The 27,902-nt window shown below is 58.3% G+C and overlaps 1 protein-coding gene across 7 annotated transcripts; it reads left to right on the top strand.

Annotated features, from left to right (window-relative positions):
* Positions 1 to 7,163: 7,163 nt before the first annotated feature.
* RAB3IL1 (RAB3A interacting protein like 1) lies at positions 7,164 to 27,338 on the top strand. Of its 7 annotated transcripts, none has more exons than XM_036258911.1 (10): positions 7,211 to 7,395; positions 17,899 to 18,035; positions 18,489 to 18,584; positions 18,669 to 18,746; positions 19,308 to 19,526; positions 21,021 to 21,149; positions 21,229 to 21,341; positions 22,810 to 22,909; positions 25,276 to 25,342; positions 26,303 to 27,338. In XM_036258911.1, the coding sequence occupies exons 1-10, from the start codon at positions 7,329 to 7,331 to the stop codon at positions 26,383 to 26,385; spliced, it is 1,089 nt and encodes a 362-aa protein (XP_036114804.1). In that variant the 5' UTR covers positions 7,211 to 7,328; the 3' UTR covers positions 26,386 to 27,338. The 7 variants fall into 7 exon arrangements, with proteins under 7 accessions (XP_036114805.1, XP_036114804.1, XP_036114800.1 ...); XM_036258907.1 differs by having other exon boundaries at positions 7,244 to 7,395; positions 17,899 to 18,151; positions 26,306 to 27,338; XM_036258906.1 differs by having other exon boundaries at positions 7,244 to 7,395; positions 17,899 to 18,151.
* The last annotated feature ends 564 nt before the right edge of the window (positions 27,339 to 27,902 follow it).

The raw sequence follows: 27,902 nt of genomic DNA, 5'->3' as shown, positions 1-27,902 counted from the left end.
ATATTGGCTTATACTTTTCCATTCTCATAAATCCTTGTTGAGTTTTTCTTTTTAAAATCAATTTTGATTTTATCAAAGTAGTAATGTGTATATAATTTAAAAAGTTAATGGTCACCAAAAGGCTTAGAATGAAACAATAGTTTCCGGCTCCACCCCTCCCTCCTGCCCAGCCCCTTCAGCTGTGCCTTTTGGGATTTATGCATCTTCATTATCTCTAAGTAACATGGGTTTCTGGCAACTTCTTATTAATCACTTAATCTATTGTCTTATTTGGTAGATGAAGGTTATTTATCTGATACCCTTGTGGGTTAAAACAATAAGGGCTAAAGAAATATTTGACCTCTGCATTTTTATGCCTACTCAAATGTTATCCATTGCTGAGCAGACTAGAAGCTATGATTATATTCTCTACTTTTGGCTTTCCCTAAAATGACTAATTGTCTTGTTTATTTGTTTGGTTTTCTTTTTTGTACTTACCTATTAGTAGCTCTTCCCACACCTTCCAGTATCTTCAATCACATTAGTTAATCCGTCAGTTCCAATGACTTTCCATGGAGACTTTACTTCTAATGCCCATCATTCTTCCCTATCTGGGTTGGTTGTTCTCTGCCGCTGCACAGTCTTTACCCTGGAACCTTGCTCTTGCCCTTAGAATAATCTTTCCCACTCTCAATGTACCAACCTCTTGATCATCTCTTCCAATTTGGACTGATTCTCATCTTTGTCTGCACAGGATCCCAAGATCTGTCTTCACTATCATCCTGAAGATTTCCTTTCCTTTCGTTCTGTGATGGCTTTCCTGACTCCTGACCTATGGGTTTTCTTTCTCTGTTTACTCCTCATTTTGTTGGAGTGCATCCTTCAGTATCCTTTCTCAGGAGTGCCTCCTGAGAAAGAGTATGATGAGACTTATGTTTTTTGAAACCTGCATGTAGACTTGAATGATAGTTCGGCTGACATAGAATTCTAGGTTGGAAATCATTTTCCTTCAGAATTCTGAAGGCATTGCCTTCTTGCTTCTGGTGTCCCTGTTGAGAACTCCATTCTATTCTGAATCCAGACCCTTCGATGTTAAGCTTGTAAGATCTTCCCTTCGTCCCTGGTTTCCTAAAATTGTACTGGTGGATCTTAGTATTTTCATTGACTCTGCTAGGCACAAGTGGGCCTTTGTAATTTGAAAGACCATATCCTTCAGTTTGGGGGAAATGACCTTAAATTATATATTTGATGCTTTATTGTCTCCACTTTCTTCTCTCTTTCTGGACTCCTTGTTTTCCAGATCTTAAACCTCCTAAATTTGTCCTTTAACTTTTTAATCCTTTATTTTTCATTTCATTATTTTTGTTTATTTTGGGAACTATTCCCTCTGCTTTGTCTTTCAACCCTTCTACAGAGTTCTTATTTCTGCAATTATGTTTTCTACAAAATATTATTTCCCAAGAGTCCTTTTTGTTTTCTGAATGTTTACTTGTTTAAAATCTTCTTGGTTCTCCTTGACAATCGTCTGTTGCTTGTTCATCTTAAATTCATACATAACTTTTCTATATTGTATAAGGACCTGCATATCTGAAGTCCTGTGGCATGTTAATCTGTTGTCTATTGTTTCTGCTGGTTCTTACGCATAGTGGCTAGCCTCCTCCTGTGCTGGTGCCCTGTGATTGTAGGCTCATTGATCCATATTAACCAATGGAAATTCTTCATACTTACAGCTGGACACTTTCCTTGAACGGGTATTTGAATCTGTTTCTGCCAGAAGCCAAGGGGTGCCACCAACGTGGAACATTTCAGCCCTCCTGGAGGGTCCTGGCTCAATGTATTTGCCCAAGATTCAGCTCGTCCTCCTCCTGGCCAGCCTCCCAGCTTCGTTCTCACTTTCTTTTGTAGGTTAGGAAGTGGTTTTTGAGATCTTGGTGGACAACAGAAATCATGGTCTCTCTGGAATATTCTCCTGTAGTAGGAGAGTTCCCCACTGCTCCAAGCCCGCCACATCACTAGGAACAGAAAGTCTCCAGTTTATTCCACATACATCGTAGGAGCCAATGATACGTCATTTTTTGAGGTGTAAATCTGATCATATTATGCTCTTGCTTAAACCCTTCAATGACTCCCCTTTGTCCTCCAGTACGAAGTTTGAACTCCTTATCCAGCATACAGGCCCCCTGTGATCTAGCCCCTGATGTCCCTGCCAGACATCTCTTTCAATAGTCCCCCTTCCTACTCACAAACTCTTCCCTTGATAATATTTCCCAAATCCCAGGTCTGGGTTAGGAGTTCCTTGGGGTACTTCCCATCCCTGCACTTATCACATGGTGTTGCAATGGGATGTCTGAATGCCTCCTACATAACCCTCCCCGAAACTGTATACTTTATGAGCACAGATACTCCGTCTTGTCCACCATCATCTCCTCAGCACCTGGCACAGGTGTTCATTAAATATGTGTCGAATGAATAAATGAACATGTTTATTGAGCTCCCAGTGTTTTTCTTACTGGTTTTGTGAATTCTTTAGATATTAAAGATCTTATACTTTGTCATTTGCTAGGAATATTTCCCCCAGACTCTTTGCCTTTTAATTTTGGATAATTTTTGAATTCTTGGAGAAGGGAGGAACACAGAGAAGTTTTAAATTCTAAGGGAAGCAGATCTATTGATTTTTCTTTTAAGGACTCTTCAAACGCTTCTAAGTTTAGAAAAACTGCTCCTGTCTGGATATTTGATAAGTGTTCACTTGCACTTTCTGTGCACACTGCTGCCCGTTTAAACCCCAAATCAGGGCTTTGGTCACATCCCTCTCCTGCTCAAAGTCTCCTTGGAGCCTTTAGAATAAAGTCCAAACTCTTTAACTTGACCTCCAAGGCTGTTCATGATTCACCACCAGCCTGCCCATCTAGTCTTTTCTTTACTGTCCCCAAGCCAGGTTGAGCTCTACCTAAGTGAAGGATTTACTTCTCTCTGTATGTGCCCTGCTCTGCCCAACCTCCACGCCTTTGTTCCTGGTGATCCTTCGGCATAGGATGCCCACCCTCCTTTTTTCTTTCATTTCTCTGCATTTGAATCCAGCTCTTTCTTCAAGCTCCTCCTTCTCAAAGGAGCCTCACCTGACCCTTCCTCCCAAGAGAGGAAATGCTGGAGGAGTAAGAAATGAGATTTGGAGTGACACAAGCCTGGATTAAAACCCTAAATCCATCCATTGTTCTCTGTTGCCAGATTATTTAACCCTTCCAAGTCTCAGTCCCCTCATCTTTCATATGAAAACAGAAGGCAAAGAAGGACCACCTTGGGTGTTGGCAAGGGTGAACTATGTCTGATATCTAAGAAAATGTCCCAGCACAGTCCCAGCCCACTCCACATTGTGCCGTTTGGGAAGGGAATCCCCAGGTGTCCGTGGTGGGGGGCACGTCTTACCTCTCTCTCTAGTCACATCTGCCCCTGAAGGTTTGGCTGGTTCTCAACTCCCATTAGGTGGCTGAGCTTTCCTGTTGGGAGCTGGGAGAGAGCAAACAGGTTCCACAGGAGGAATCCAGCCCAGGCCCTCAGGCACCTTGATGGGCTCCCACACCCATCTGGGCCCAAAGGAATCTCCTCTCTCCTTTCTCCACGTGAGCTGTAATGGTTTTGTCACTGGGAAATATTTGACTCCCCAAAGGGGCCCACTGGCACCCCCTGTGCCTTATCATCAGCACCCACAAATATGATGAGTCAAGTATAGCAAGGGTGACCCTCCCCATTTTAAGGTGAGTAAATCGAGGCTCAAACCCTTCCATACTGTTGGGTCTCAGCCTTAGTTGAGGGGTTCTGGGAGGCCGGGGCAGCTGTGTTGGAGAATCTGGGGGAGCTCTAGCCCCAGAGGAGGAGATGGTGCCGGAATCCTGGCTCTGGGGCGTCCACCCCTTGCCCACAGGGGTGAGTGCTGGCAGGGAGCTGAGTGTCTGTGCATCCTCTGTGAACCCAGAGACCGCACTTGAGTAGTGGTTACTGCGGAAGAACAGGCATGACGACAATTCACGGGCCTGGGCGTGGGGGGGGGGGGGCTGGGAGCGAGCGTGGGGACAGCCTGGACAGTGAGGAGAGCAAACTTAAGATCAGGAACCCTGGATCCAGTCCAGCTCTGCACCCACCTGGGGAGCATGCCTGCCCCTCTGGACCCCAGTTGTCCTATTTGTAAAATGAGGGTGGTGGTAGATGGAATGGTCTTTGTTTCGGAAGCTTAACATTCTCAGAGCGCTGTCCTGGGCTGGGCCCCTCCTGGAGCCCAGACTGTCCTCCGGGCCTGACTTCACCAGCTTGGCCCTATCAACTATCTGACAGCATTCAGCTGCCTCCACCCTCTGTCCTGTCCTTCCTCCAGGGCCGGGGCCTGACTGCAGCTCCCCGCCATCCTGGGACTGGGTGGACGAAGCTGGGAGTGGAGCCTCCAGGCCCACATTTGACTTCTTGAGCTCCTTCCCTGCTCCCTGGAGCCAGCATCCTCTCCTCCCGCCCTCTTGAAATCTGAGCTCAGGGATCCAGGGAGGACTCTCTTTGCAAAACATTCCATCCAGTTGTCCAAACACTCTGCACAGCTGGCGGAGGGAGGGGCGGCCAGAGCCAGGCTTTTGGGAGCCCTTGGGCTGTTGGACGTGGCAGAGTCCTCGCTCGGAGGGCCAGCCCCAGCTGCTCTGAGGGGGTTCACAGGGCCCAGAGGCCCCCAACACATGCACTGGTGCTTGTGGGCTTGCCCAAGGCCTCCCTCTCGAGTGTCCAGCTGCTGGGCCAGGTTTGCACCACAGACTCATGCCTGCTGGCTGGGAGGGCCTGAGCAGCCAGTGACAGGCAGCTCCCCTCGTGACTAGGCTCACTGGTGGGGGCAGGGAGGGGGAACGACGTGGAGATAGCATCCCGAGGTGACTTGGGGCAATAGCTTTTATTGGCAGGCAGTTTCAGATCTGGCTGCCTCTAGCCTCCGACCGTCTCCAGGCCTCAGTTTCCTCGTCTGCAACAGGAAGGGGTTAGGCCGCTTCTGGCTCTGATTTTTCTAAGAAGTCACAGCTGAGGACAAGACCTTCCCAGGCCCCCATTCAGCCCCAGCTGTGCCTAAATGTCCAGAAAATGGTAACATTTTCTATACAGTTCCCAAAGCAACCCTGACTCAGTTTCCCCCTGATGGTGGGCGCTTGGCAGGGAAGGACTCTCTGTCACATACTTTGTCACCAGCTAGACTGAGCCCCTTCCCCTCCTGCCATGTTGGGGTGACAGGAGACCCCCCCTCTTCACACATCCTGTTTTCCATTAATTGTTTCCAGGTGGGCGCAGAGGTTGCCCTGCAGAGGAAGGTGGGGGCACAGAAGAATTTAGCAGGGGGATCAGTGAGGAGCGAAAACAGGAAGGGGGTGGGAGCAGGCCATGGAAAATTCACTGCCAGGAAAGGGAGGCCGGCATCTGGTTTGCATTAGGCTGAGAGCTCCAAGGCCCAGAGCCTGAGTGGGGGATACTGTTATCCGCAGGCGGCGGGCGGGCAGGGTGGGACCGCGGCTCGGGCCGGCAGCCTCTCCCCAGCGGGGACTCGGAGGCTGACAGGAAAGAAGAGGGAAGGCAGGGGTGAAGGGAACAGGAAAGGCTCGTCCCAGTGTCCACTGTGGCAGACACTTCACAATGTCACCTTCTTAGATGTTCACAGGGTCACAGGGGAGAATTGTTCTCATTTTTACAGATGATGGAACTCAGCCCCAAAGAGGTCAAGTGACTTGCCCAAGATCACACAGCCAGAGAATGGCAGCACTAAGATTAGAAATCGGGCCCTGGCCGGTTTGGCTCAGCGGTTAGAGCGTCGGCCTGTGGTCCAGAGAGACCCGGGTTCGGTTCCCGCTAAGGGCATGTACCTCGGTTGCAGATTGTCCTCGGCCCTGGTTGGGTTGTGCGGGTGGCAGCCACTCGATGTGTCCCTTTCATGTTGATGTTTCTCTCTCTCTCTTCCTCTCTCTCCCTCCCACTCTATCTGAACAAAAAATGTCCTCGGGTGAGGATTTAAAAAAAAGAAAGAAATCGGGCCCAATGAGACAAGGTGAAACATTCAACCCTTTGTGGTTGGATGGAAGCTGGCCATGTGCTAGGCAAGGGGACACTGAGGATTTGGTGATGAGTGTGGGCCAGCCTCTGCCCTGGGTCACTCAGTCCTTGAGAGGTTGTCCAAAAGTACCATGAGGCAGTCGCCGTGACACAAGGCAGAGCATGTGTCTGAGGCTGGAGCCTGCTGTCTGCAGGGGCAGGAGGGCTTCCTGGAGGAGGGGATGTGAGCAAAAGAGAAACTTATCAGTGGGGAGGGATGGAGTGGAAGCTGCAGAAAGAGGGGTTAATGTGAGGAAATGGGGGTTGTGGGGCATATCTAGGCAACAGCAGCTGGCCTGATGTGCCTTAGAGGGTGAGTTTCATTTTATAGTTGAAGAAACTGAGGCAGGAAGAGGCTAAAATGTCCAGAGGTTCATAGTCTGGAACTGGGGTTGAATTCAGCCTGTCCAACTCCAGGCCTGTGTTTTTGTTTTGTTTTTTATCCTCACCCGAGGATACTTTTTTTTTTCATTTATCTTCAGATAGAGTGGGAGGGAGAGAAGGAGAAAGTGAGAGAGAGAAACATTGATGTGAGAGAGACACATCAAGTGGTTGCCACCCACACAACCCCAACCGGGGCTGGGGACAAACTGCCACTGAGGTACGTGTCCTTAGTGGGAACCAAACCCGAGACTCTCCGGTCCACGGGTCAAAGCTCTCACCGCTGAGCCAAACCGGCCTGGGCCAGGCCTGTGTCCTTAACTGCTTTACTGAATTGCCCCTTTTGTTGTGGCTAAAGGTCTGAAGGGGTTGGGGAGGCAGGGGCCTTACCCAGGGCCACCCTCCAGCTGGTGAGCGCATCCGTGCTGGACAGGCTCTTTCGAACTTCCCACCTGGGCCAGGAGGGAATGGGCAGCCTCGGCTGTTGAAGCCGGGGCCTTGGCATGTCGAGGAGGTTCCCACTTCCCTTCTGGGGCTCACCTTCCCCAGCCCAGAGCCCAGGAAGGAGGGCCCCAGAATTTTCTGCTGTCTGCTGAGCCACGGGAGTTAATAATTACGGGTTTAGGGAGATAGAGGCCTGTCTGGGAGGCTCCTCCCTCTCAGGCAGCTGCTTCTTAGAGATAGCAAAGGTTAGTGTGAGCCTGGGGGCGGGGAGAAAGCTTCTGCCACCTGCCCGCCTGGCCGTCTGCAGAGGGACCCTTGGTCTGGGCCTGCAGACATGAACCCCCCGGAGGAATGCGCCAGGTGCCCTGCCCGAGGGAAATGCCCCGTGTACCTGGCGGTGAGCTCAGGGACTGTTCGCTATGCCCCATCAGGTCTGGGCCCTGCACTTGACGAGGACTTGGGAGAGGAGCCCTGGGACACAGACAGGTGAGCCAGTGACCCGGGACATGCGGAGGAAGGAGGAATCTTGCCACTCCACAGGGCGTTTGGGGGAGGGGTTGAGACGCCAAGCTGTGGACAGGGCACTGACCTGGAACCGGGATGAACTGTATGAGCCTCTTACAAGGTCAGCACCAGGGGGTGGCCCCGATTGTCTTGTCCAGCTTGGTGGCTATACAGACAGAGCCTGAGGCTCAGAGAGGAGAAGACACTCATCCTGGGTCACACAGGATGAGGAGAGTCAGGGCCTGGGTCGTCCAGGCTGGCAGTTCTGCTCCACCTCTCCCTGGATTTTGGTGAAATCCAGCCAAGGGTCTGTGGCCAAAACTGGGGGTGGGGATGCCCAGGAAAGTTGGGAGGGAGGGAGCCTGGGGCCGGGGGGCAGTGGCTGGGAGGCAGAGGACACACTTCTATTTTTCCCTCCCCACCCGCCAGGCACCTAGTAGGCATCCCTTGCCGCCTGACTGCCTGCAACTTCCAGTGAGTCCTCTGGTTTCTGGGCTGTCTTGTGTGACATCAAGCAGGTTCCTACCTCTCTGAGCTCATCCTTCTCAGCTGAGGAGAAAAGCTTACTGGGCTGTGGGAGAAGCTAGTGAGGCCTGGGAGTCCAAGATAACTGGGTGCATAGATGATGGGATACTTTTGGCCAGTAACTGGGGTATCAATGCTTTTGAGACCTCACTCAAGCACCTCCACAGCCCACAGCCTTCCCATACCGAGGATTCCTCCTCTGGAGGCACGGCCCTGGGCTGCCCACCCTCCACCCCTTATCTCCCACCAGGCTGGGTTGCCTGACTTGGACCAGGTCTCATCTCCTTCCTGGGCTTGTGGAGATGGAGAGTAAGGGTCCTGTTCTGAGCTCCTTTCGTGTCTCCTTCTCCCCTTTCCCCTAAATAGTGAACAGAGCAAGGGCCAGGAAGACAGCAGATTTGGTGAAGGATTCAAGTCAATAAGCATGATGACATCTGCTTTCAGCCAGACCCTGGGCTGGGCTGGGTAGAAAAACAGCGCCAGGAAGGAGCTGGTCCCTGTCCTTAGAAAACCAGTCGTGGAAACAATCGCCCTGCTGAGTGAAGGGCCCGGGGGCCTGGGTAGAGTGATTCTGGAAAGTTGGAAGGGATGCCCAGGTTCACGGTGCAAGGAGCTGGCCAAGGGCACGAGTGAACAAGGCGGGAAAGCCAGCCTGCGCGGCACTCACCAAGTCCTGTGCTTTGGTGTGGGCTGTGCCCACCTCGGAAAGAACACTCTTCTATTTTGAACAAAGATATTCACTGAGCAAAGCAGGTGTGCCCTGGGCAAGTGGTGGCCCTGAAAGCGGAGGCCCTTGGGAATATGTCCCCATCCCCCCATCTCCCCACTGTTCTGGAGTCTTGGGAGGATAGGGCCTGTGTCTAGCAGTTTCCTTTGTGTATGGTCCATTGTTTGTACTCAGAAGGGGTGATTGAAGGAATGCATGAATGAAGGAAAGAAATACAGGGGTGGACAAAAGGAGGTTTACAGTTATTTGTATGGATAATAATACCACAATTAATAAATAATAATACTGTTTTGTGGACTCAGAACTGTAAACCTACTTTTGCCCACCCCAGGATGTGTCCACAGATGAAGACCTGACAAATTCAGGCCTGGAGCACTGGCTTTGTAGCCTGGAAAACTAGTGCCCAGAGTTCTGGTAGCATCCAGAAGAGACATATCTCCTTCCAACCCTTCCAGTCCTCTAGACATGGAGGGTGGGAGCCCCGATCCCGCCGGAGAGAAGGGGGTTATGCTCCCGCTGGATCCAGTCCCAGGTTGAAGTTGAGGCTAATGCAATGGTCTGAGCTCAGGACAGGTAGCAGAGAGACAGAGATTGAGGTACATGAAGGCCAACAGTCTGGGGTTCAGGGAAAGGTTTGCAGAGGATGTGGGACCAGACAGGTGGGAGGGGGGGCACATTCCTTCAGAGAGAAGGCTGGGCAAGGGCAAGGATGGGCAGGGCATGTTCACAGGCAGAAGGGGTGGGGGCTGGAGACTTGGGCCAAAGGTGGGTCCCGCCCAGGATAAGCCCTGACACCTGCTTTGGAGTCTGCCATTCCCACCAGGCAGGATGTAGCACAAAGGCAGGCAGGGAGCCGGGAGCTCCGAAGAGTGATGGCCAGAGGGCAGGTAGGAGGTGGGAGGGTGTCTGCTGGCCTAGAGGGACAATCTGATAAGAATCAGGGAGCAGAAAGCCGCGGAACCATAGTAGGTTCCTGAGCGGGGTGGCCCAGAGTGGGTGCTGCGCGGGGCTGGGGCTGCGGTGACCCGAGACAAGCAGCCAGGGGGGTCTGAGCGCTGCGCCGGCCGCGGGATGATGGGGACCGGGCTCCTCCCCGCAGCCCGGACAGCGGCCAGTCCTGGGGCTGGCGGCCGAGTGGGGCTGGGCCCGGAGCTCTGCGCTGACCGAGCGGAGGGGCGGGGCGGGGCTGGGCACGTGTCCCCGGGCCACCCCCTCGGCCACGTGACCCCCTACGGGTAGGGTTGGGGCTGAGCTGGGGGCCCCGGCGCGAGCAGCGGCCGGACAGACAGACAGGCTGCGGGCGGGACTGACAGGCGGCGGGGAAGGCCGGCCGGCCCGGGCGGAGTCGGCGGCGGCGGGGACGCGGTGCAGGGACGCAGAGACGGCAGCGGGGACGAACGCCCGGGCGCCCCGCGGCTCCGGGATGTGGAGCGGGTAGGTCCGGGCGCGCCCGCGGCTCCGCGCGGGGTCGGGCCGCGGCTGCCTCGGGCTGGGAAGGTCGGGGATCCCTGCCGGGTCTGCACCCCGGGCTGGGAGGTGCTCTACTCCCCAGTCCTGCCCGCTGCGAAGCCCGCTGTAGCACGAGGACTGGAGAGCCGACTCAAACGGAGATGGAAGGACGCTCCGCGGGGAGAGGTCCGGGAGGGGTGGGGGAGTCGGGTGGGAAGAGGGGAGGGTGGGTGGCAGACTGTCCCAGCGGGGCAGCGCCAACTCCTCCTAGCTCATCTGGAGAGCAAGTGAGATGGGGGAGGGGTGCAAATCAGATTAAGTTTGGGGTACGCATCCAGAGAGGGCCCCCCAGGCTAGAAGAACCCCTAGAAAGCAGTGCAGTTGGGGAAAGAGGGCTGTGTTTCTGCCAAGGTCGCTTGCGGGCTGCTGAGCCTCCATCTGGGGCTCCTGGAGCCGGCAGGGCTCAGAGGTGTGGGGGGATCTCCCCTCTGTACCATTCCTATTCATTGACTGGGGGGGGGGGGGCGCGGCCCTGGCTGACCCCTGGCCTGCATGTGCAGAAGGGCTGTGGTCTTCTCATGGAGCTGGGTAAACACTTCCTCTTTTCCATGGCCGGGAAAGACTAGGTCCTGGGTGAGGATGTGGCCAGAGTGAGGATGAGCTGTATTCCTGTAAAGAACTGGGCGGGCGGGCGGGTGGCCCCAGGACAGGACTCCCAGACACCGCTGGGAGTGAGCAAGGCCGGGGAGGCTGGGAGGCTGGAGAGTTTTCTGATGCAGGCCAGGTCCGCGGTCACCCAGCAAAGCCCGCGCTGAGGTGCTGGGGCAGGAACAGGCTTCACCCCAGCAAGGGGTTCCCGGGCTCCTGGTAGGGGTGAGGTATGGAGAGGTGGAGACTCTTACAGGGAGACTGTTGAAGCAGAGCACACGCAGCAAGGGAGAATGTCTGAGGGGGATTGGTGGTACCGGCAGGCCAGGGCAGTCCCGCCTGGGGTTAACTGAGAAGCAGCCTGGTCTGGGGGAGACCTGTGACCTCTGGTGTTGAGTGCACCGGAGGCAAAACACAGCCACTTAGTTGCTGTCTGATCTTAAGGGTATGGTCTCCCTTCTCTGGGCCTCTAGGTGAAATGAGCAGGTTGTGGGGTGGAGACCGATCCAGGCTCAGAGAGTATCTTTCCCTGGAGGCTTCCAAGCCGGGCAGGACAGACAAGACTGGGCACCACCAGGAGAAGGGCATTTTCCTTAAGGACGGAATAAAAAAGACTACTCACAGTTCTGGAGAAGGTCTCCAGTCCAGCCTCCTTGCCATAGTCCCAGGAACTTGCTGGATGAACCAGGCTGCCCAGCTGACCCCCACATAATCCTCGGTAGTCTCGCTTCTTGTATGAACAGGTGACTCTCCCAGGGCCTACCCAGGTGCAGGGCACAGAGTAGGTGCTTCATAAACACTGGTGGGAAGTATGAGGGGGCAGAATGAGGAGCTGGGTTCCTGGGGAGTGAGAGGCAGAGTTTTAGGGTCACCTTGACCACTGTCTTCTTATAGACCCCTCACGCGGATATTGGGGGCAGGGATCAACAGATCGGGGCCAAGCTGCCAGCACCCACTGGGGCCTGGTGTCCTAGGAGCTCACCCAGACCCTGCTTGTCCTCATAATTCTGGCAAGCTGCTTGGGCTTGTGGCCCAGTCATGTATGAGAGTTCTGGGCAGCGGTGCACTTGGGGTCCTTCTTCCTAGACTAGGAGGAATCTGGGATTAGGAGTTGGTGATCTTGGCGTCCTCATCTGTAAGGTGAAATGAGAGATCTCTCTTGGGTGACTGCTGTTAATGGCCAGAGCATGGTGCTAGTTCACCCCCTGGCCCTGGCTGCTCCCCTGGGGTAGGTGGCAGTGGCGGGACTCTGCAGGAGCTCAGGTGCACCCTCTTTCTTGGGACTCTCTGAGCATGGGCCATAACTCTGGATCCCAGGCAGCTCCCCCCAAACTGGGCTGCACCCCTCCCCATCCCCTAGTGTCCAATGTCCAGTTTTGGGAGCCAAGCCTGTTTTGAGGGGATGGACTGAGGATGGCATCTTGGGTATTTTTGCAGCTAACATTGTGCTGGGCACTCGGGCTTGGTCAGCAGAGGTCAGAGACTGGATTCTGGGTTAGGTTTTTTGCCACTAAGTGGCCACATGACATTAGTGTAGCCCCTCAGTCTCAGTTTTTCCATCTGACAGATGGGGGTAATCATACCTATCCGAGGAAATGCCAAGCTCTGATGGACTGCACACATGGGATGAGACCACCCCAGCCTTCCAGGGAAGGGGGATTGTGTCTTTGCAGCAGGCAGGATGCTGGGGAGCTCCAGGGTTGCAGAAGGGCTGTGTGACTTTTGGGCAAGTCACTTAACTGCTCTGGTCTGTGGCTACCCTAAGGGGTTTGAATCTGTGAGCTCTTTTTGCCTGTAAGGCCTAAGTCACAAGAGACCATAGCGCTGAGAGTTCTCTCATTTTTTGAAAATCATGTAAGACTTTGAGTCAAACCAACCACATTGCCAGGAACAAGATCTCAAATGCCTCCCTGAAACAGTTCTGAAGTATGGCCTGGGGCTCCAGGGACAGGAGCAGCAGGAAGAGGGTTGTGCAACCCTTACTGCCACCTCCTCCTGGAAGTCCTCCATGAATAACTACCTCCCCCTTCCCCTCAACAGGCAGAGTGCTTTCTTGCTGTTCCATAATCAACACATCTGTATGCATGACTCACTGTATGTGTGTTGGACATTTGAGGTCTCAGGGTTCTGATTCTTCTAGTACTGAACAGGTGCACGAGGCACGTGATGTGTGCCCTGCTCTGCACCAGCAAAGGCTTGTGCTTGCTCTCAGTGGAGACACCGTGCTGGATGTCCTCATCAAGGCTGGGCTGGGCTGGCAGGCCTGGGGCTGTGGCCGGGAGAGGCGTGGCCTGGCCCACCCGCTTCAGGTGTTCTGACCTCCCTCCTTAGCATCCCAAGGCTGCTGCTGCTCCATGTTCTCCTACAGGGCATCGCTGCTGCTCCTGCCTGCCATGCACACACCTGTTTGCCCTTCCTGCAGTGGCCCAGGGCGCCCTCGCCCACCTCCAGAGTGCTGTCTTCTGTTCCCATGTATGACACCGTTGTCCCATTCTTCTGGAACCCTCCCCTCCAACGCCTGGGATGGCTCCTCTTCAGATCTCCAGTCTGGCTGTCGGCCTCCACTTCGCTGTCAGCCAGCCCCTCCTCCAGGCTCAGGCTGCGGCTGCTCCCTCTGGCCTGGTGCCTCCTTTCAGCCGCCACTTCTCAACCGCCTCAGCCCCCCACCCCCGCCCTTTCCTTTCCCTGAAAGACCCCCTCCCAGTTCCTCATTCCTGTCATGGGCATCAGTTGTTTTTTTTGTTGTTGTTTTTTTGGTACGTGCCCCTAGCAGGAACCAAACCCGGGACTCTCTGGTCCACAGGCCGACGCTCCAACCGCTGAGCCAAACGGGCCAGGGCGGCATCACTGTTTTCCTCACTCATCTTTCCCTTGGTTTCCAATTACATTAATGAATTGCTGCAATTTATTTTTTTTCTGTCCCCCTCTCCAGCCCCTGGTTTTCCCACGAGCCCCTCTGAGTCTGTGCTTCTGTCCGCCTGTGTGTCCTCCGAGCCAGGGCCTGCCTGGCCTGTGCCGCAGCCTTGGGTGGGACCCACCACCACTGCCACTGGGGCGCTGTCTCAAACTTCCTCAAACCCCGTCTGCATCCTGCCTCACTTCCCCGAAAGCACCGTTCATCTCCTGTCCTCCCCTCGGGCTTCTCTTGGTGACAGGTCACATGACTCACTCGTGCCAGCTCTGTAGGTTCCGTTCCCACTCTGCCCCTTCCAGCCAAGTCACCATCCTCTGAACCTCCGAGCCTCATGGTTCAAACCGGGATGAGGAGGGCCGCTCCCAGCGGTGACATGGGGGCCACCCACGCTGACGTCTGTGGTGCGGGTGTGGAGGGCGGGCGGAGTGCCGTGGGGTGGTAGGCTGGCACGGACTTGCGTGGCAGGGCTCAGGATTCCCACGCGCTGGTGGGTGTGGAGCTGAAGACTTGGCCCCTCTTAGCGAGCTGAGCCTGGCTGGCCTTGGAGGCTGCTCAGGGAGCCAGCCCACGGAACCTTTCTTGGCGTCTCCGCAGCCCCTGGACGAGAGTCACTGGACTGTCAGCCTCAGTGCCCTCAGGGCCGACTGGCTTCACTGAGTGCACAGGTGGGAGACTGGACCTGGACCCTGTGCCCTGGAGCTGGGTCCCGGCTGGGGTTCCTGCTGACCAGCTCCGCGGCAGCCACCCTGGGCAGTAGACCTGGCGGCCCAGGCAGAGGGGGAGCGGTCCCAGTGTGCCCTCCCAGCCTCTCCTTCCCCCGTTCCAGAGTTTTCCTTGCTGGCGACAGCCCTGCTTGTTTGATGTGCCCGTTATGCCCATTAGCCCGGGGCTCTTTGGCTCACAGAGGTGACCTGGTGGGTGTGAGGGAGACGTGGAGGGCAGAGAGACTCGTGCCAGGCAGGTCTGGCTGGCGTTGCAAGGGGCACATGGGACCCTAGTTGGGCCCTTCTGGCCTCTAGAATGTCCTGGGGTCCAATGCAGGTTGCTGGGTGACTGGGGACCATAGAATCCCGGCGTCTGCATTCTCAGTTTGCCCTTTTTGTGGCTGGGGACCGCAGCCCTGCAGTCCTAGGGCAGGCCTGGATGGGGCGCGAGGACCACGGTGACTGCATCCCTACCCTTTTCTGTTCCCAGGGAAAGTGACCCAGCGGGACCTTTCCTGTATGAACTGCCCCTACCCGTGACCTTGACTTTTCCTATCTCCTGCCCCCAAGCAGACCCCTTCCCAGTGGCCCCTGCAGTGTCCTTTGCTGGATGCTGGACTCTGTCTCTGCAGGGAACAGGGACTGAGAGGGTGTGAGCAGAGAGCATGGACCTGGACTTGAGGGAGAGACATGGTGAAGCTTCAGTGTCCTGCCCCCGCAGGGGTTCACAGCCAGGCGTCGGGCTGTTGTCTGGGAGGCTGAAGTGTGGATGGATATTCTGGCTTGGGCTGGACCCAAGGAGCCAGGGGCCTGGGGTCCCTCCCGAGTCTGAAATGTATGAGTCACTGAGCTGGCTCACAGTCCGGAAGTGGGAGGAGGGTCCTCAGATTGGAGCCCCGCCCCCCCCAGCTCCTGCACTGGACAGTCAGTGACTACAGGGTGGTCCTGCTGTTCCCACGATTTCTGCCGTTAGGATTGCACACTGCGCTTGTCCACTGGGGAGAGGGGTCAGGGTACCACAGAGACTGGCTCAGACCTCCCAGGGTCGTTGTTTCCTCTGGTGACAGAAAAGGGTCCCCCATCCCCTGGGGAGGTGGGCTGAAGTGAGGGCCTGCTGGAAAAATGATGGGGGACTCTCCAGCCACACCCCCGCCATGCCCTCGGGACCAGCAGGAGAGTTAGTCTTTCACTGTGGCCAGAGGCCCCGAGTTCGGCCCTCATAGGAGGGGCTGGCGGCCTTCTCCTGGGCAGGCCACGTAGGACATGGTGGGTGGGCCTTGCAGAGGGAAAGGCATGGAGTCTGCCCTGTGCTGTCCCTGTGGGTCACCCCGCCCTTGGCCTCTGGTTCTGGCTCATTCTATCAGAGTGGGCAACACCTCGGTGGGGTGTGCTGCCCCTGCTTGATGAGGGCGGAGCCCCTGACCTCCTGACTGCCAGGGGGCAGCTCTCCAGGGCTGGCCGTCCCAGCTGCAGGACCAGGGCCTGGGCGGGCATGGGGCGGGGGTGGGAGGGTGTCTGCCAAACGGGGCTGTGGATCGCCCCCCTTTTACCTGGTGCCCTATCCAGGTACTTGTCATTTAATTCTTAGTGCACCTCCCACAGGGCTTAATCCCCATCCACAGGTGGGGAGCAGGTGCAGAGGATTCCAGTGACATTCTCAGGGGCTCATGTGTACCCCAGGTCAGAGCCTGCTGTGGCCTTGGGCTCGCCCGACTCTGCCTCTGCTCTCAGCTACACCTCACCCTCCCTCCTGGGTGGTCTCTGGGTCTGAGCAGAGGCTGGAAAGCCCGTTGGGGCAGGAATTGGGTCAGATTTCCCTGCTGCAGCCAAGGAGGAGCCTTCTGGACCCCAGACAGAACACCGATTCCACCAATCACACCCCACCCACTGGGAGCTTTGGGCCTGGGCTGAGGACCTGGTCACTTGTCCCAGCACTACCCCTGACCAGCTCGCTGTGGGACCCTGGCCAAGTTTTGTCACCTCTCTGAGACTCCACCCTCATGTGTAGAAGGGGGACACTACCACGACTGCTGTTGAGAGTTTGAAACGAGGTGACACGGGCAGAGCACCCCGTGTTGATTCTAGCATAGGGTAGGTCCCCAGGTGCAGACCCAGCCCAGGGCCACCAGAGCACTGCCACAGCCCTTCAAGCCTCCAGAACCCCTTGCTGGTGACACCCTTGCCGCCAAGGGAATTGGGAAGATCTCTGTGTTTCCACTGCACTCATCAAAGCCCGTGACCCCACCAGGCAGGTCCCAGCCCCAGAAACCTCGAGGCCACACTCTGGGCCAGTTCCAAAGCAGAGGGCAGGCTGGACTGGCTGGCTGAACAGGGCCCTGTGAAGGGTTAGGAATGGGCTCTCTGCTGGGGCCCCTGGGTGCCCAGTCCCTTTGTGTTACCCTGGGGGAAACTGAGGCTGGGGGCTGCTTGGTGACAGCCCCAGGGCCCACAGGACAAGGAGGTGGGACCAGTCCTCAGCCTCGCCCGTCACACTTTCCCTCCGCAGTCCTGAATCCCACGACTTTTTGGCCTTGTCTTCCTCCTCCTGTGTGGGCCCCCTGAGCCCCCTCCCCTCCACTTCCGCACTGTTATCAGTGGCCTGGCCCAGCCCCCCACCCTCAGCCCAACCGCTGCACCCAGAAGCTGCTGGCTCAGGAGCCGCCTGCCGCTTTTGCTGAGTAGCCAGTCCAGAGGTGCTGTCTTGGCACAAACCGCTTCGGCCAAGCTCCCTCCCTCCCTCCCTCCCTCCCTCCCTCCCTCCCTCCCCGGGGCTCTGAATCCGAGTGCGGATTGGCTGAAGGAGCCAGAGCAGAAGCTGGTGGCCCCCATCCCACGCTGCCTCCAGGAAAGGAGGGTCCTGAGGCCCAGAGCGTGGTTGTGGGGGTGGGGGGTATTTGTCTGAGGTCACAAGGCTGACCAGGGAGAGCTCGGTCCAGGGGGCAGGAAGTGGGTCTGCCTTGCCTGGTTGTTTGAGGAATCTTTCTGCCTCAGCCCTGCCTGCCCTGGCTGGTCCTTCCTCCCTGGTCTGCCCTTAATTTTTCGTAAAATTTACATTAACAACAACAGCAGGGGCAGTTCCCACTTCAGTGTCCCCTGCGTGCCAAGGTCTTAAGCACATCTGTCTGCATTCAGTGACCCTTCAGGGAGGACAGGACCCTTCTGGGACTGTCCACACTGTGTAGAAGTGGAAACTCAGATTCTCAGCACTGGTGAATCGACAGCCACCTGTCGGACAAACAGAACTGAGCACCTGCCGTGTGCTGACCACCTGCTGTGTGCCACACAGCCCTAGGCCCTGGGCCGGAGGGGCTGGTGGACAATGGTGAGTGAGTCCTATTGCCTGCAAGAGACTTCGTGTTTGGTCCTTCTGCCTTGGTGGCGGCCTCACTGGTAGCATCCCCATTGTACAGATGGGGAAACCGCGGCCCAGACTGGCAGGTGTGCTGTCCAGGGCCGGTCCCTGGGCTCAGCTCTCCAGGTCTCAGGACCCCACCTAATGCTTGCTGTTTGCCTCACAGCCAGCCCCACCCAGACGAGGGCCACCCGCCGCCCCTGGAAGCTGCCCCGGTCTCCTGGAAGAGTGTGGGCCCCTGCAAAAGCCGCAGGGAGTCCCCGGGAGACCTGGTGGAGCGCTGTGCAGGGGAGGACACCCAAGGTGAGGAGGGCCCCGCAGCCGCCCAGCTGGCCGTGTCCCGCCTGCGCAGCTCGTCCATGGAGATCCGCGAGAAGGGCTCGGAGTTCCTGAAGGAGGAGCTGCACAAAGCCCAGAAGGTGGGGCCTGGGGCGGGACCTGGGAGCTGGGCTCTCACCGAAGGCCCAGAGATCTCAGGCCCCTATCAAGGCCTGCGCGGGGCAGGACAGAAGTCCAAACAAAGGACAGACCGGGTCTAAGATGACTTGTAGAAGTCCACTTCTCTGACGACCTGCTCCAAGCTCTAATGGACTGACGGTTGGGGTTTCAACCTCCTGCTAGCAGCTAAATGGAGAATGTCTCACAAACTAGAGCAGCGGAGGAGGCAAGCTCAGGTCCCCCTCGGGGGCCTGGTGTCCCCAGTGGCAGGCCTGGGGCCTCTGAGGGGCTGACAGCCACCCGCCTCGTGCCCTCCAGGAGCTGAAGCTGAAGGATGAGGAGTGTGAGCGGCTGTCCAAGGTCCGGGAGCAGCTGGAACAGGAGCTGGAGGAGCTGACAGCTAGCCTGTTCGAGGTCCGGTGACCGGCCAGCAGGGGGGCAGGCTGGGGCTGGGGCTGCTGGGCGTCCATCAGCTCCTCACCACTGCCTTCTTCCCAGGAAGCCCACAAGATGGTTCGAGAAGCCAACATGAAGCAGGCAGCGTCAGAAAAGCAGCTAAAAGAGGCTTGGGGCAAGGTGAGCCCCCCCCCACACCTGCCCAGGCCCACCAGAGCTCCTGCCCACCTTCCTACTGAGTCAGACCCTGGCATGGCCCAACGGGGCCACCAGGAATAGGCAACCAAGGCCCAGAGGGTGGGGCAGAGATTATGTCCCTGGATTTCCATGGTGCCACAGAGATCTTTCTGGGGACTTCCAGGGGCTGAGAGGATCCCAGGGTCATTGTCTCCCCCACCCCACGCTCATCCCCCCTCCACAAAGCAGAAACCTGTCTGCTGCGTGAGCCCATGTGTCCATCTGTAGTGTGAGGGCCGGGCTGTTTCTGGCTTGTGAGTGCCCGTATGTGGGAGGCCCAGCCAGCTCCCCGACATGGGCATCTCATGGAGTCCTGGCTCATGGGTGACCTCAGGCCGGCCATGTCTCCTCTCCGAGCCCATTCCCCTGTGTGTGAGACGGGTGTGGGTCCCCACCTCGGGGGCCGCTGGTGGGCTCGGTGCCCGTGCTGCTGAGCTGAGCTGGCGCGGCAGCCACGGTGCATCAACCCTGGGCTCAGGCTGGCCGCCATCTCGTCCTGGCCAGATCGACATGCTGCAGGCAGAGGTGACCGCCCTGAAGACGCTGGTCATCACGTCCACACCAGCCTCTCCCAACCGCGAGCTCCACCCGCAGCTGCTGAGCCCCACCAAGGCCGGGCCTCGCAAGGGCCACTTGCGCCATAAGAGCACCAGCAGCGCCCTCTGCCCTGTCGTGTGCCCAGCTGCGGGCCACATCCTCACCCCGGACAAGGAAGGCAAAGAGGTGAGGGGGGGGCAGTGGACGCAGGGAAGGGAGACAGTTCCGCTGTTCTCCCTCCGCTGTGTGACCTGGAGCCTGTCCTGCCCTCTCTGGGCTTCCGTGTCCCCTGGCTGGGCTCCTTGTAATATGAGACATACGGCCCTCAACTTCCGGGTACACTATCTGGGGGTGCCCCTCCAAGCAGCAGATGGTGTGTCTGCACCTGAGGCTGGCCTGGGGCCTGAGGGCGGCCTCCGGGGTCTGTGGAGACACATTCCCTCAGGCCAAAGGGGCTGTGCTGGGCTGGGGAGAGGCCTGGGCCCTGCTTGGCCACAGCCCTGAGGCCCAGGACTGCCTTAGGACACCCCTGGACTTGAGCGTCCTCGGGACCCTCCGGCTGCGGTGCTGAGACAAGTGTGGCCTTGGAGGGGCTGTCCCCCTCCGCGGCTGGGTACGTGGAGTGCTTGGTTCAGGCTGGACAATGGCCTATGATATCCTTGGCCGTGGGTCCTTGAGCAAGTGGGGACACCTGTCAGTGCCTCGGTTTCTTCATGCTGTCAATGGGGACTCTTGGGGCCCTAGAAGAACTGAAGAGATGTGGATGTCAGGCGCTCAGCTCAGGGCTGCACCCAGTCAGCCCCCATGAGGGCTCCGGTGGGGTTCGGCCTCCTGGGGTCTTCAACACCCAGGTGGCCCAAGCCCATCCTGTCCTGTGTCTCTGGAGCTTCGGGGAGAGGCGCAGGCCAGGCCTCTTGTCCCCACTCTGAGCTCTGACCTTCTGACTGGACACTAACATCCGCTTCCTTCTGTCTGCCCCTGTCCGCCTGTCTGTCTGTCTGCCCCTCCGGCCCACTCGCCCAGCCCGGGCTGCCCCCCCTCCTCTCTCTGCTCCTCTGTGTGGTCCCCAGCAAGGCGGTTCACCTCACCTACGAGCCAGCCTGGCAGCTTCCGCCTGGGGAGCCGCCTGCACCCCCCACCTCTGCTACCTCTCTCTCCTTTTCCCGACAGGTAATGGCTCTGTCCCCTCTGTCCCCTCTGCCTCACTCATTTCGCATGTACTCAGACATCACTGGGCCGAGGCCTCTCAGAGCCCGTGTTCCCTCCGGTGTGCCCGGGGTGCTGCGTGTGCCCGGGGTGCCGCGGGGCCTGGGGTACTGCGTGTGCCCGGGGTGCTGCGTGTGCCCGGGGTGCTGCGGGTGTCTGGGGGTCATTCTTCAACTCGCCCTCCTCAGGGAGGCAGTGAGTCTTCCGGGTGAGGCCCTGGACCCGAGCCTGCGACCCTGCAGTGCCAGGAAGCTGAACGCGCGCCTGGAAGGGACGCTGCGAGCTGGAAGGCTCTGTTGCAGGGGGAGGGAGTCTTCCTTGGGACTCAGCTCCCTGCACGGCCCCGGGGCCGGCCCACCGGCATGCTGCGACCTGCCCTGCATCCAGCCTGCCTCCCGCCTCCCTGGGCCCTGCCTGTCCCTGCCGGGTGGTCCCGGCGCCCTGACCGCCCCGCCCCGCTCCCCTCCCCCACAGGTGGACACAGCCCTGTTTGCGGAGTTTCAGGCCTGGAGGGAATCTCCCACCTTGGACAAGAGCAGCCCCTTCCTGGAAAGGGTGTACCGGGAGGACGTGGGCCCCTGCCTGGACTTCACCATGCAGGAGGTGAGCGGGCCGAGGGCAGCGGGCCGGGCCCGGCCCCCGCAGAGGCCGGGCCTCACCAGCCTGCCCTGGTCTGCTGCAGCTCTCAGCACTGGTCCGCACGGCTGTGGAAGACAACACGCTCACCATCGAGCCCGTGGCTTCGCAGACGCCGCCCACGGTGAAGGTGGCCACCGTTGAATACGGCAGCACCAAGTAAGCTTAGCTCCCCTCACCCCTTCCTGCCTGTTGGGAAAGCCCCCACCCGGACTCAGCGAGGGGGTGGCCTGCCTGCGGGAGTTCTGGTGTGGCTCCTGGGGCGGGCAGGGTGTGGCACGCAGGCCGGGCTGGGGATGGGCACGGGCACCTGACAGAGAGGGACAGTGGCTGCCCTCACCCAGGCCAAGGAGGCATGGACCTCCAGGCTTTGCAGGGAGTCTCGGAGCTGGGGTCTCCCTCTTCCCGGCCTGAGGCATCCCGCTCCCATCCCCCTCCCACAGTGGGTTCCGGGCCCCGATGACACGTGAGTGCTGAGTTACCAGCTCTGCCTGCTGCTAGTAAATGACCGAACGGCCCTGGCATCGTGTCCTCCCTGCTACTCAGCTGGCACTGAGTGGGGCCAGAGCAGAACGCGTCGCCAGGGTTACGCAAGGGACGGAGACTGGGGAGCACTTCCCTCGGCAGCCCAGGGGTGGGCCCAGGGTGGGAGCCTCGATATAGAAGGGGACATTCGAGAAGGGGGTTTGAAGGATGAACAGCGGTTTGCCGAGCAGGGAAGGGCCTTTGAGGCAGAGGGAACAGAATGAGTACAGAGAGAAGCTAGGGTATTAGAGGAAACTCCTTGGAGTCGGTGGGTGGAGCTGTGAGGTGGGCAGGGAGACAGGTCTGAGGCCGCAGAGTGTGTTTGGAGCCATAGTGTAAAGGTTCGCAAATGAGATCTGGGCTTTAACCTGTTAGGCCGGCATTTCACAAATCACCAAAAGATGTGCCTGAAAAGAGGGTTCCCTGGTCCAACCAGAGAGTCATAGTGAACATGGAAGCAGCAAAGGCTCTGATAAGTCCTGCAGCCAAGGAGCCTATTTAACCTTCCTTTACTCAGGATTTTCCATAACTATTTTCCTGGGCAGTGAGTAAGCAGCAGGGAAAGATGGTGCACTAGATGTGGGGTTTTGGAGGAACCCTGGCCCCTTTGCACCCACAATAATGTGAAGAAGGCAGTGCAGGGCTGGTCGGAAGGAGCTGAGAGGAGCCAGGCAAAAGGCCCTGCTGGCATGACCTGTCCTGGGGTCTTGGTGACTAAGTGACAGAGAGAGTGGACTCCTGCTTAGTTGGGAGAAGGATGACCGCGTCTGACAGCTCCAGGGAAGTCGGAGAGGCGTTTTTAGGGGCTTCCGGGGGTGGAGCTTTGGTACACCTGGCATGAGGTTGACCGAGCTCTCCTGCCCAGTAGGGGCCAGGACAGGGGTTCTGGGGTGGGGTCTAGCTTGATGTAAAGGTCCATCCCAGGGACTTCTTGGCCTGGCCCTGGGCTCAGTGGGGGGTGGGGCCTGGGGAGAGGATGCCAGGCCCCACCCCATGTCTGTCTGCTGCCACTCCCACTGTGCCTTCTCCTGGCTGCTGCACCCTCCCTGCATGAGCTGGGTGGTGAGCTCCACCGGCCCCCATGGCCCCCTCTGCTTTCCAGCACATGTGCCCTCAGCGGGTTGGCCCGTGCCTGTCGCCACCGAATCCGGCTAGGGGACTCCGAGAGCCACTACTACATCTCACCATCCTCCCGGGCCAGGGTGAGTCATCCATTTGGAATGTCACTTGGCTGTTTAGGGGCCCCTGGGCTGGGACTCTGGGCCCCAGGCCTTGATCTTCAGAGCGGGCTCAGAGATGTGCAGACCTGACTCGGGCCACACAGCCAAGCCAGGTGTACTAATTTGCTGTTGCTGCATAACGAATGACCATACACTTAGTGGCTTCAGACACCCATTTATTCTCACCTTCCCGGGTCAGGAGTCCGCGCACAGCTTAGCCGGGTCCCCAGCTCAGGGTCTCCTGGATTGCAGTCAAGGTGTCCGTCGGCTGCATCCTTACTGGAGATTGGGGTCCTCTTCTGAGCATGTGGCTGTTGGCAGAATGCAGTTCCTTTGTGGCTGAAGGACTGAGGTACCCGTTCTCTGGCTAGCCAAAATGTCATGTGAGTGACACCCATCACCTCTGTTGTTCAATGTAGCCTAGTCGAGGGAGTGACGCTGGAATTCGGGTTACACTCCAGGCTCCTGACCCCAGCTCGGGCCCCTGCCCCAGGCTCTGGAGAGGGTTCTGCGGCATGTCTCTCACAGAGCCTGACAGGCAGCGTGGGTGCTGAGGGTCCTGTAGGACTCCCAGCTCTGCCCCCTCTTGCCATGTGACCCAGGCTGGACCAGGGGCTTCACCTAGCTGGGGCAAGGGCGGGGTGGTCCCCATTCTTCTCTCCCCTCATAAACAGTAAAGAGGATTGTCAGGAACAAAAGAGAACAGTGTTTGGAAAACTTGGAGCTTGGTGCAAAGGTGACAGAGGGGATAGGCCCCCTTTGAGGGAACATTCCCTCCCCTTGACCTACTGGGGCTCCGCTCTGCATGGGGACTCAATGGACAAATGGACGTCATAGGGCAGCAGATTGGTCAGCGGGGGCAGCTTGTCTGGTCCTGACAGCTTCCGAAGGGCATCAGAGCATGTCGTCCGGGTGAATCCCCCTCCCCAGGAGAGAGCTGGGCTCCCATTTACCCAAAGGGAGCCTGAGCCTTAGGAAGGAGAGGGGTGTGCCTGGGGCCACTCGGCAGACCCGGTCTCCCCATTCTGAATCAACAGAAGGATCCACGGCGGACATCCCCGTGCCTAACGGAGTTCTGTTTAGAACTTTGCGTGTCCGCTGTGCTGGGCAGACCTGGCACAGGAGTTGAAGAGGGTTGAAGCTTTAGGTTGTGGCCCCCTAGGACGTGGTCCCATCCTGAAGAGACCGAGGAGTGTGGAGTCCACAGGAGAAGAGTTCTGCCCCAAGCACAGCCGTGGGGCAAGAACCCCTGCTCCTGCCAGTCCCTGTTCACCAGCCTCCTGTGGGGCCCACAGGCCATGGGGCAACACCCCGGCCCTCTCCTGCCTGACCTCTGCCCCGTCCCGCCCTGCCTGCCGCAGCCTGGCCACGCTGGGCTAGTTCCCTGACTTGGCCACACTCTCTTCTTACCTCCCTGCCTTTGTCCAGGCCACCGACCCCCCTGCACCCGCTTTGTCCCCCTGGCAAGGGCTCCTGCGCCCACCCACCCGCCTGGCCACATTCTCCCCTCCCCAGTCTGTGGCCCCTCGCACTGGACACCCTTCCCCAGAGCACTGGGCATTCAGCAGGGGCTGCTGTGGACACAGCTGCCTTCCATCCGGTCTCGGGGTGGGTTTCCCTAGAAGCAGAGCCCACGAGAAATTCTGTGCAGGTCTCAGGAGCTAGCGAGGGCAGCAGACCTGGGCGGAGGGCGAGGGGAAGCAGTAGAGCAAAGGAGGGTGTGGCCTCCGCTGAGTCCGGCTGCAGCTCGGAGCGGGTTCCACCCTGAGGCATGCCCGTCAGAGGGGCACCTATGAACCGTTATTGGCCAACATTCCCAGCAGTGCCCTCTCCACAGTATGAAAGTCTTCATGGCAGGGCCCAGGTCTGAGCACAGGGCCTGGCACAGAGCAGGCCTCAGGCCAGGCTGGGGCTTCAGGCCTGGGGATCCAGGACAGCAGGTGAGCAGCTTCTGATCCCCTTGTCTTTCCTGGCACTACCAGGAGCACCTGCCTAAGGCCTGGCTGGCCCCGGGGCTGAGCGTAGATTCTAGGCAGGCTGCCTGGTCCCGTGTCCCCGCTCTGCCACTGTTTTCCCCACGTGTAAAATGGCAGTGATAAGCATGTCTGCCTCACTGGATGCGTGTGTTTGATTAAATGTTAGTTGCTGCTCTTGTTTTTATTAGAAATAGTAATAGTACTGCTGTTGTTGATTAAACAGCCCAGCCCTGTTCAATTCAGGAAGCATTCTCCGGTTTGGACGGGACAGGACATGGAGCTTCCTGCTCTGGTCTCTGATCTGCCTGGTTTTTGAGGGACCCCAAAAGTCTGGGGACTGGTGTGTCACACCCTCTCCCTTTCTTCCCACAGATCACAGCGGTGTGCAATTTCTTCACCTACATCCGCTACATCCAGCAGGGCCTGGTGCGGCAGGACGGTGAGCGCCCCCTGGTGGCTGTCAGGGGCGTGGCGCCCCAGGGGTGGGGCTGGCCAGCAGTGGCCCGCCCGATCAGCCAGAGGGTTTCTCTGTCCCTGTCTCAGGCCAGAACTCTGAGAGGGGAGATTGTGGGTTAGTAAAGGGCTGGTAAACCTCCTGGCGCTGAGATGAGCTGCAGAAGGAGCCTCCTGGGCCCCGCCTTACCAGGAAAGCTAGCCTGATGCCACCCCCACACCTAGGTCTGACTGCTTTCTCCTGCCCGGAAACCTCTCCCTGCCCCTGGGGCCTGCAGGGACAGGTCTCTGTTCCTGGCCCGGCATTTGAGGACATGCATGAGGGGCCAACCCTGGGAATCCCCTCTCCTCCAAGTGTGGCCTCCTTAGGGTCCCCTGAACACAGGCCTCCCACTGTGCCCTTGCCCAGCAGGTCCTCCTTGCCCGCTGTCCCCCTCCTCCCATTCTGCAAAGCCTAGCTTCCTGCTTCTCCAAACTCTGCTCCCGGATGATCTTCTCCCTAACCACGTTGGAGTCTGAGCCTCTCCTCCCCAGAGGTGGGAGTCAAGTCCCCTCTGGGAAGCCAAAGCCAGGCCAGGGGGTGTGCCCTGAGAGGCCACCTCCTCCAGGTGCATGCACTGACACTGTGCCCTGCTCACTGCTCAAGGGCACTGTGAGATGCCAGGGAGGTGAGGTTGGAAAGCATCTGTGAGTGTGGCAGTATGCCCACACATTTCTGTGTCGGGCTGTGGGAGTGACCGTCACCTCCTCCCCTGGTACAGTACAGGTCTTTCAAATGTGTTCAGCACTGAGGTTCAGCTCCTCGTTGAAGTCATCTGTCCTGGGGAACTGGGGAGCCCTAGAGTGCCTGCCAGCAGCCCTGCCCATAGCCAGGGGAGGGGCCGGGCCATGTGCCTAAGGTGGCCCTGAGCTGCCACCGAGCCATCCGTCCTCTCTCTGCCTACAGCAGAGCCGATGTTCTGGGAGATCATGAGGCTTCGGAAGGAGATGTCGCTGGCCAAGCTGGGTTTCTTCCCCCAAGAGGCCTAGTGCCTGGCCCGGGCCTGGAGGGGGCTCAGAGCTGGAGCCAACACCTGACCCAGGATAGACAGATGGACAAGAAGACAGGGTACTGGAGCCAGCCTGAGCCACAAGCTGAGCAGATGGACAAATGGCCAGGCCATGGAGGCAGCACTGAGCCGGTACCAAACATCCATCCCAGGACAGACAGGACCTCATGGGGTGACCCTTCTCTCTTCCCCAGTAATAATACAGCCACCAGGAGACTAGACCGAGGAGCCTGGAGCCATCCATACTCAGGGCTCAGCCTTTGGGAGGGGACACCTGGGTGGCAGCGCCCTTGGCCCAGCCCGGGAGCTGCTGCCTGCAGGTGCCTGCTGCTGCCATTCCCTGGGAAAGCAACCATGTTGGGTGCCGCACCTCCCGGTATCCCCCACCCCAAGTCCCAAGCCCCGGGCCATGAGTACCTCCTTGTGGCCATCCCTCGCCCCATTCCTAGGTGGCCTCCCCTCTGGACTGTCCCAGCGGGCCTGCCATCCTAAGTGCCCGCGGGCAGTGGTGCTAGGAAGGGCGGGCAGGAACTCCCACGCCCACTGGTACCTGCTTGAGAACTGCCCCAGAGTTCCTGCGATGGATCAAGGCCCCTCCCCCTCGACTGTCCCCTTCCCTGTCTGAGCCCTGTGCCCCGGGAGCCAGGCCCCCACCACCGCTGGCCAAACTGGGGCACTTTTCTTCCAACGTACAACACAGACAGCGCCTCAGGACGCCGTGCCTGTTTTCAGCTGTGGGTGGCCGTTCAGAGAGCGAGGACCGAGGTCACCAAGCCCTGCATGCAGGACTGGGGTGGGACGGGCAGGACCCGGCCCCTCTCCACCCCTCACAGCCCACTCGGGACCAGGGTACAACCTGGACACATCCCTCACCACGTCCAATTTCCTCCTCCAAATGGAATGTAACGCCATCTCTATTTAATAAAGGAAGCTTTTGTTGTAGAGGCTGGGCAGCCACGCGCCTTCACTCCTGTGCCCGGGGCTCGGGCCAAGGCTGGGGCATCTGAAGGAATGAAACCAAATCCTTCCCCCCACCCTCGTGCTGAGGATTAAACCCAGTCCTGAGGGGGTTGCTGTAGAGAGGACTCTCGAGTCCTCCCGGGTGTTCCATGGGGCGGTGGGTTGTTGGGGGATGAGTTGGGGACTGGCTGCTGTCGGGGAGAATGGCCGGCTCTGCCGCTGCCTCCACAGGGCCTTGGGCAGATCCCCCTCCAGTCTCCCTGCCTCCATCTAACGGAAGCCTGGAGCTCAGTCAAAGCATCCAGGGGGGCTGGCGCTCATGGGACAGTGGCAGGATTGATTGATGATGTCTGCCAGCAGCACAGGCAGGGACTGTGGCAGCAATGGGGGGACAAAGGAGGATGGAGGTCTGGGCCCTGCTATTGCCCGTCCCGGCCCCCAGTGCCCGTGCCCCTGGCCCAGTCACACCCAGGGCCAAGCAAACACCAGGGAACATTTTAGAGGCCTAGCAGAGGTTCCCACAATCCAGACTGCTCT

Source organism: Molossus molossus, unplaced genomic scaffold (assembly GCF_014108415.1).
Source record: "Molossus molossus isolate mMolMol1 unplaced genomic scaffold, mMolMol1.p scaffold_m16_p_13, whole genome shotgun sequence".
NCBI lineage: Eukaryota > Metazoa > Chordata > Mammalia > Chiroptera > Molossidae > Molossus > Molossus molossus.
This window is presented reverse-complemented; position numbering and strand designations above follow the sequence as displayed.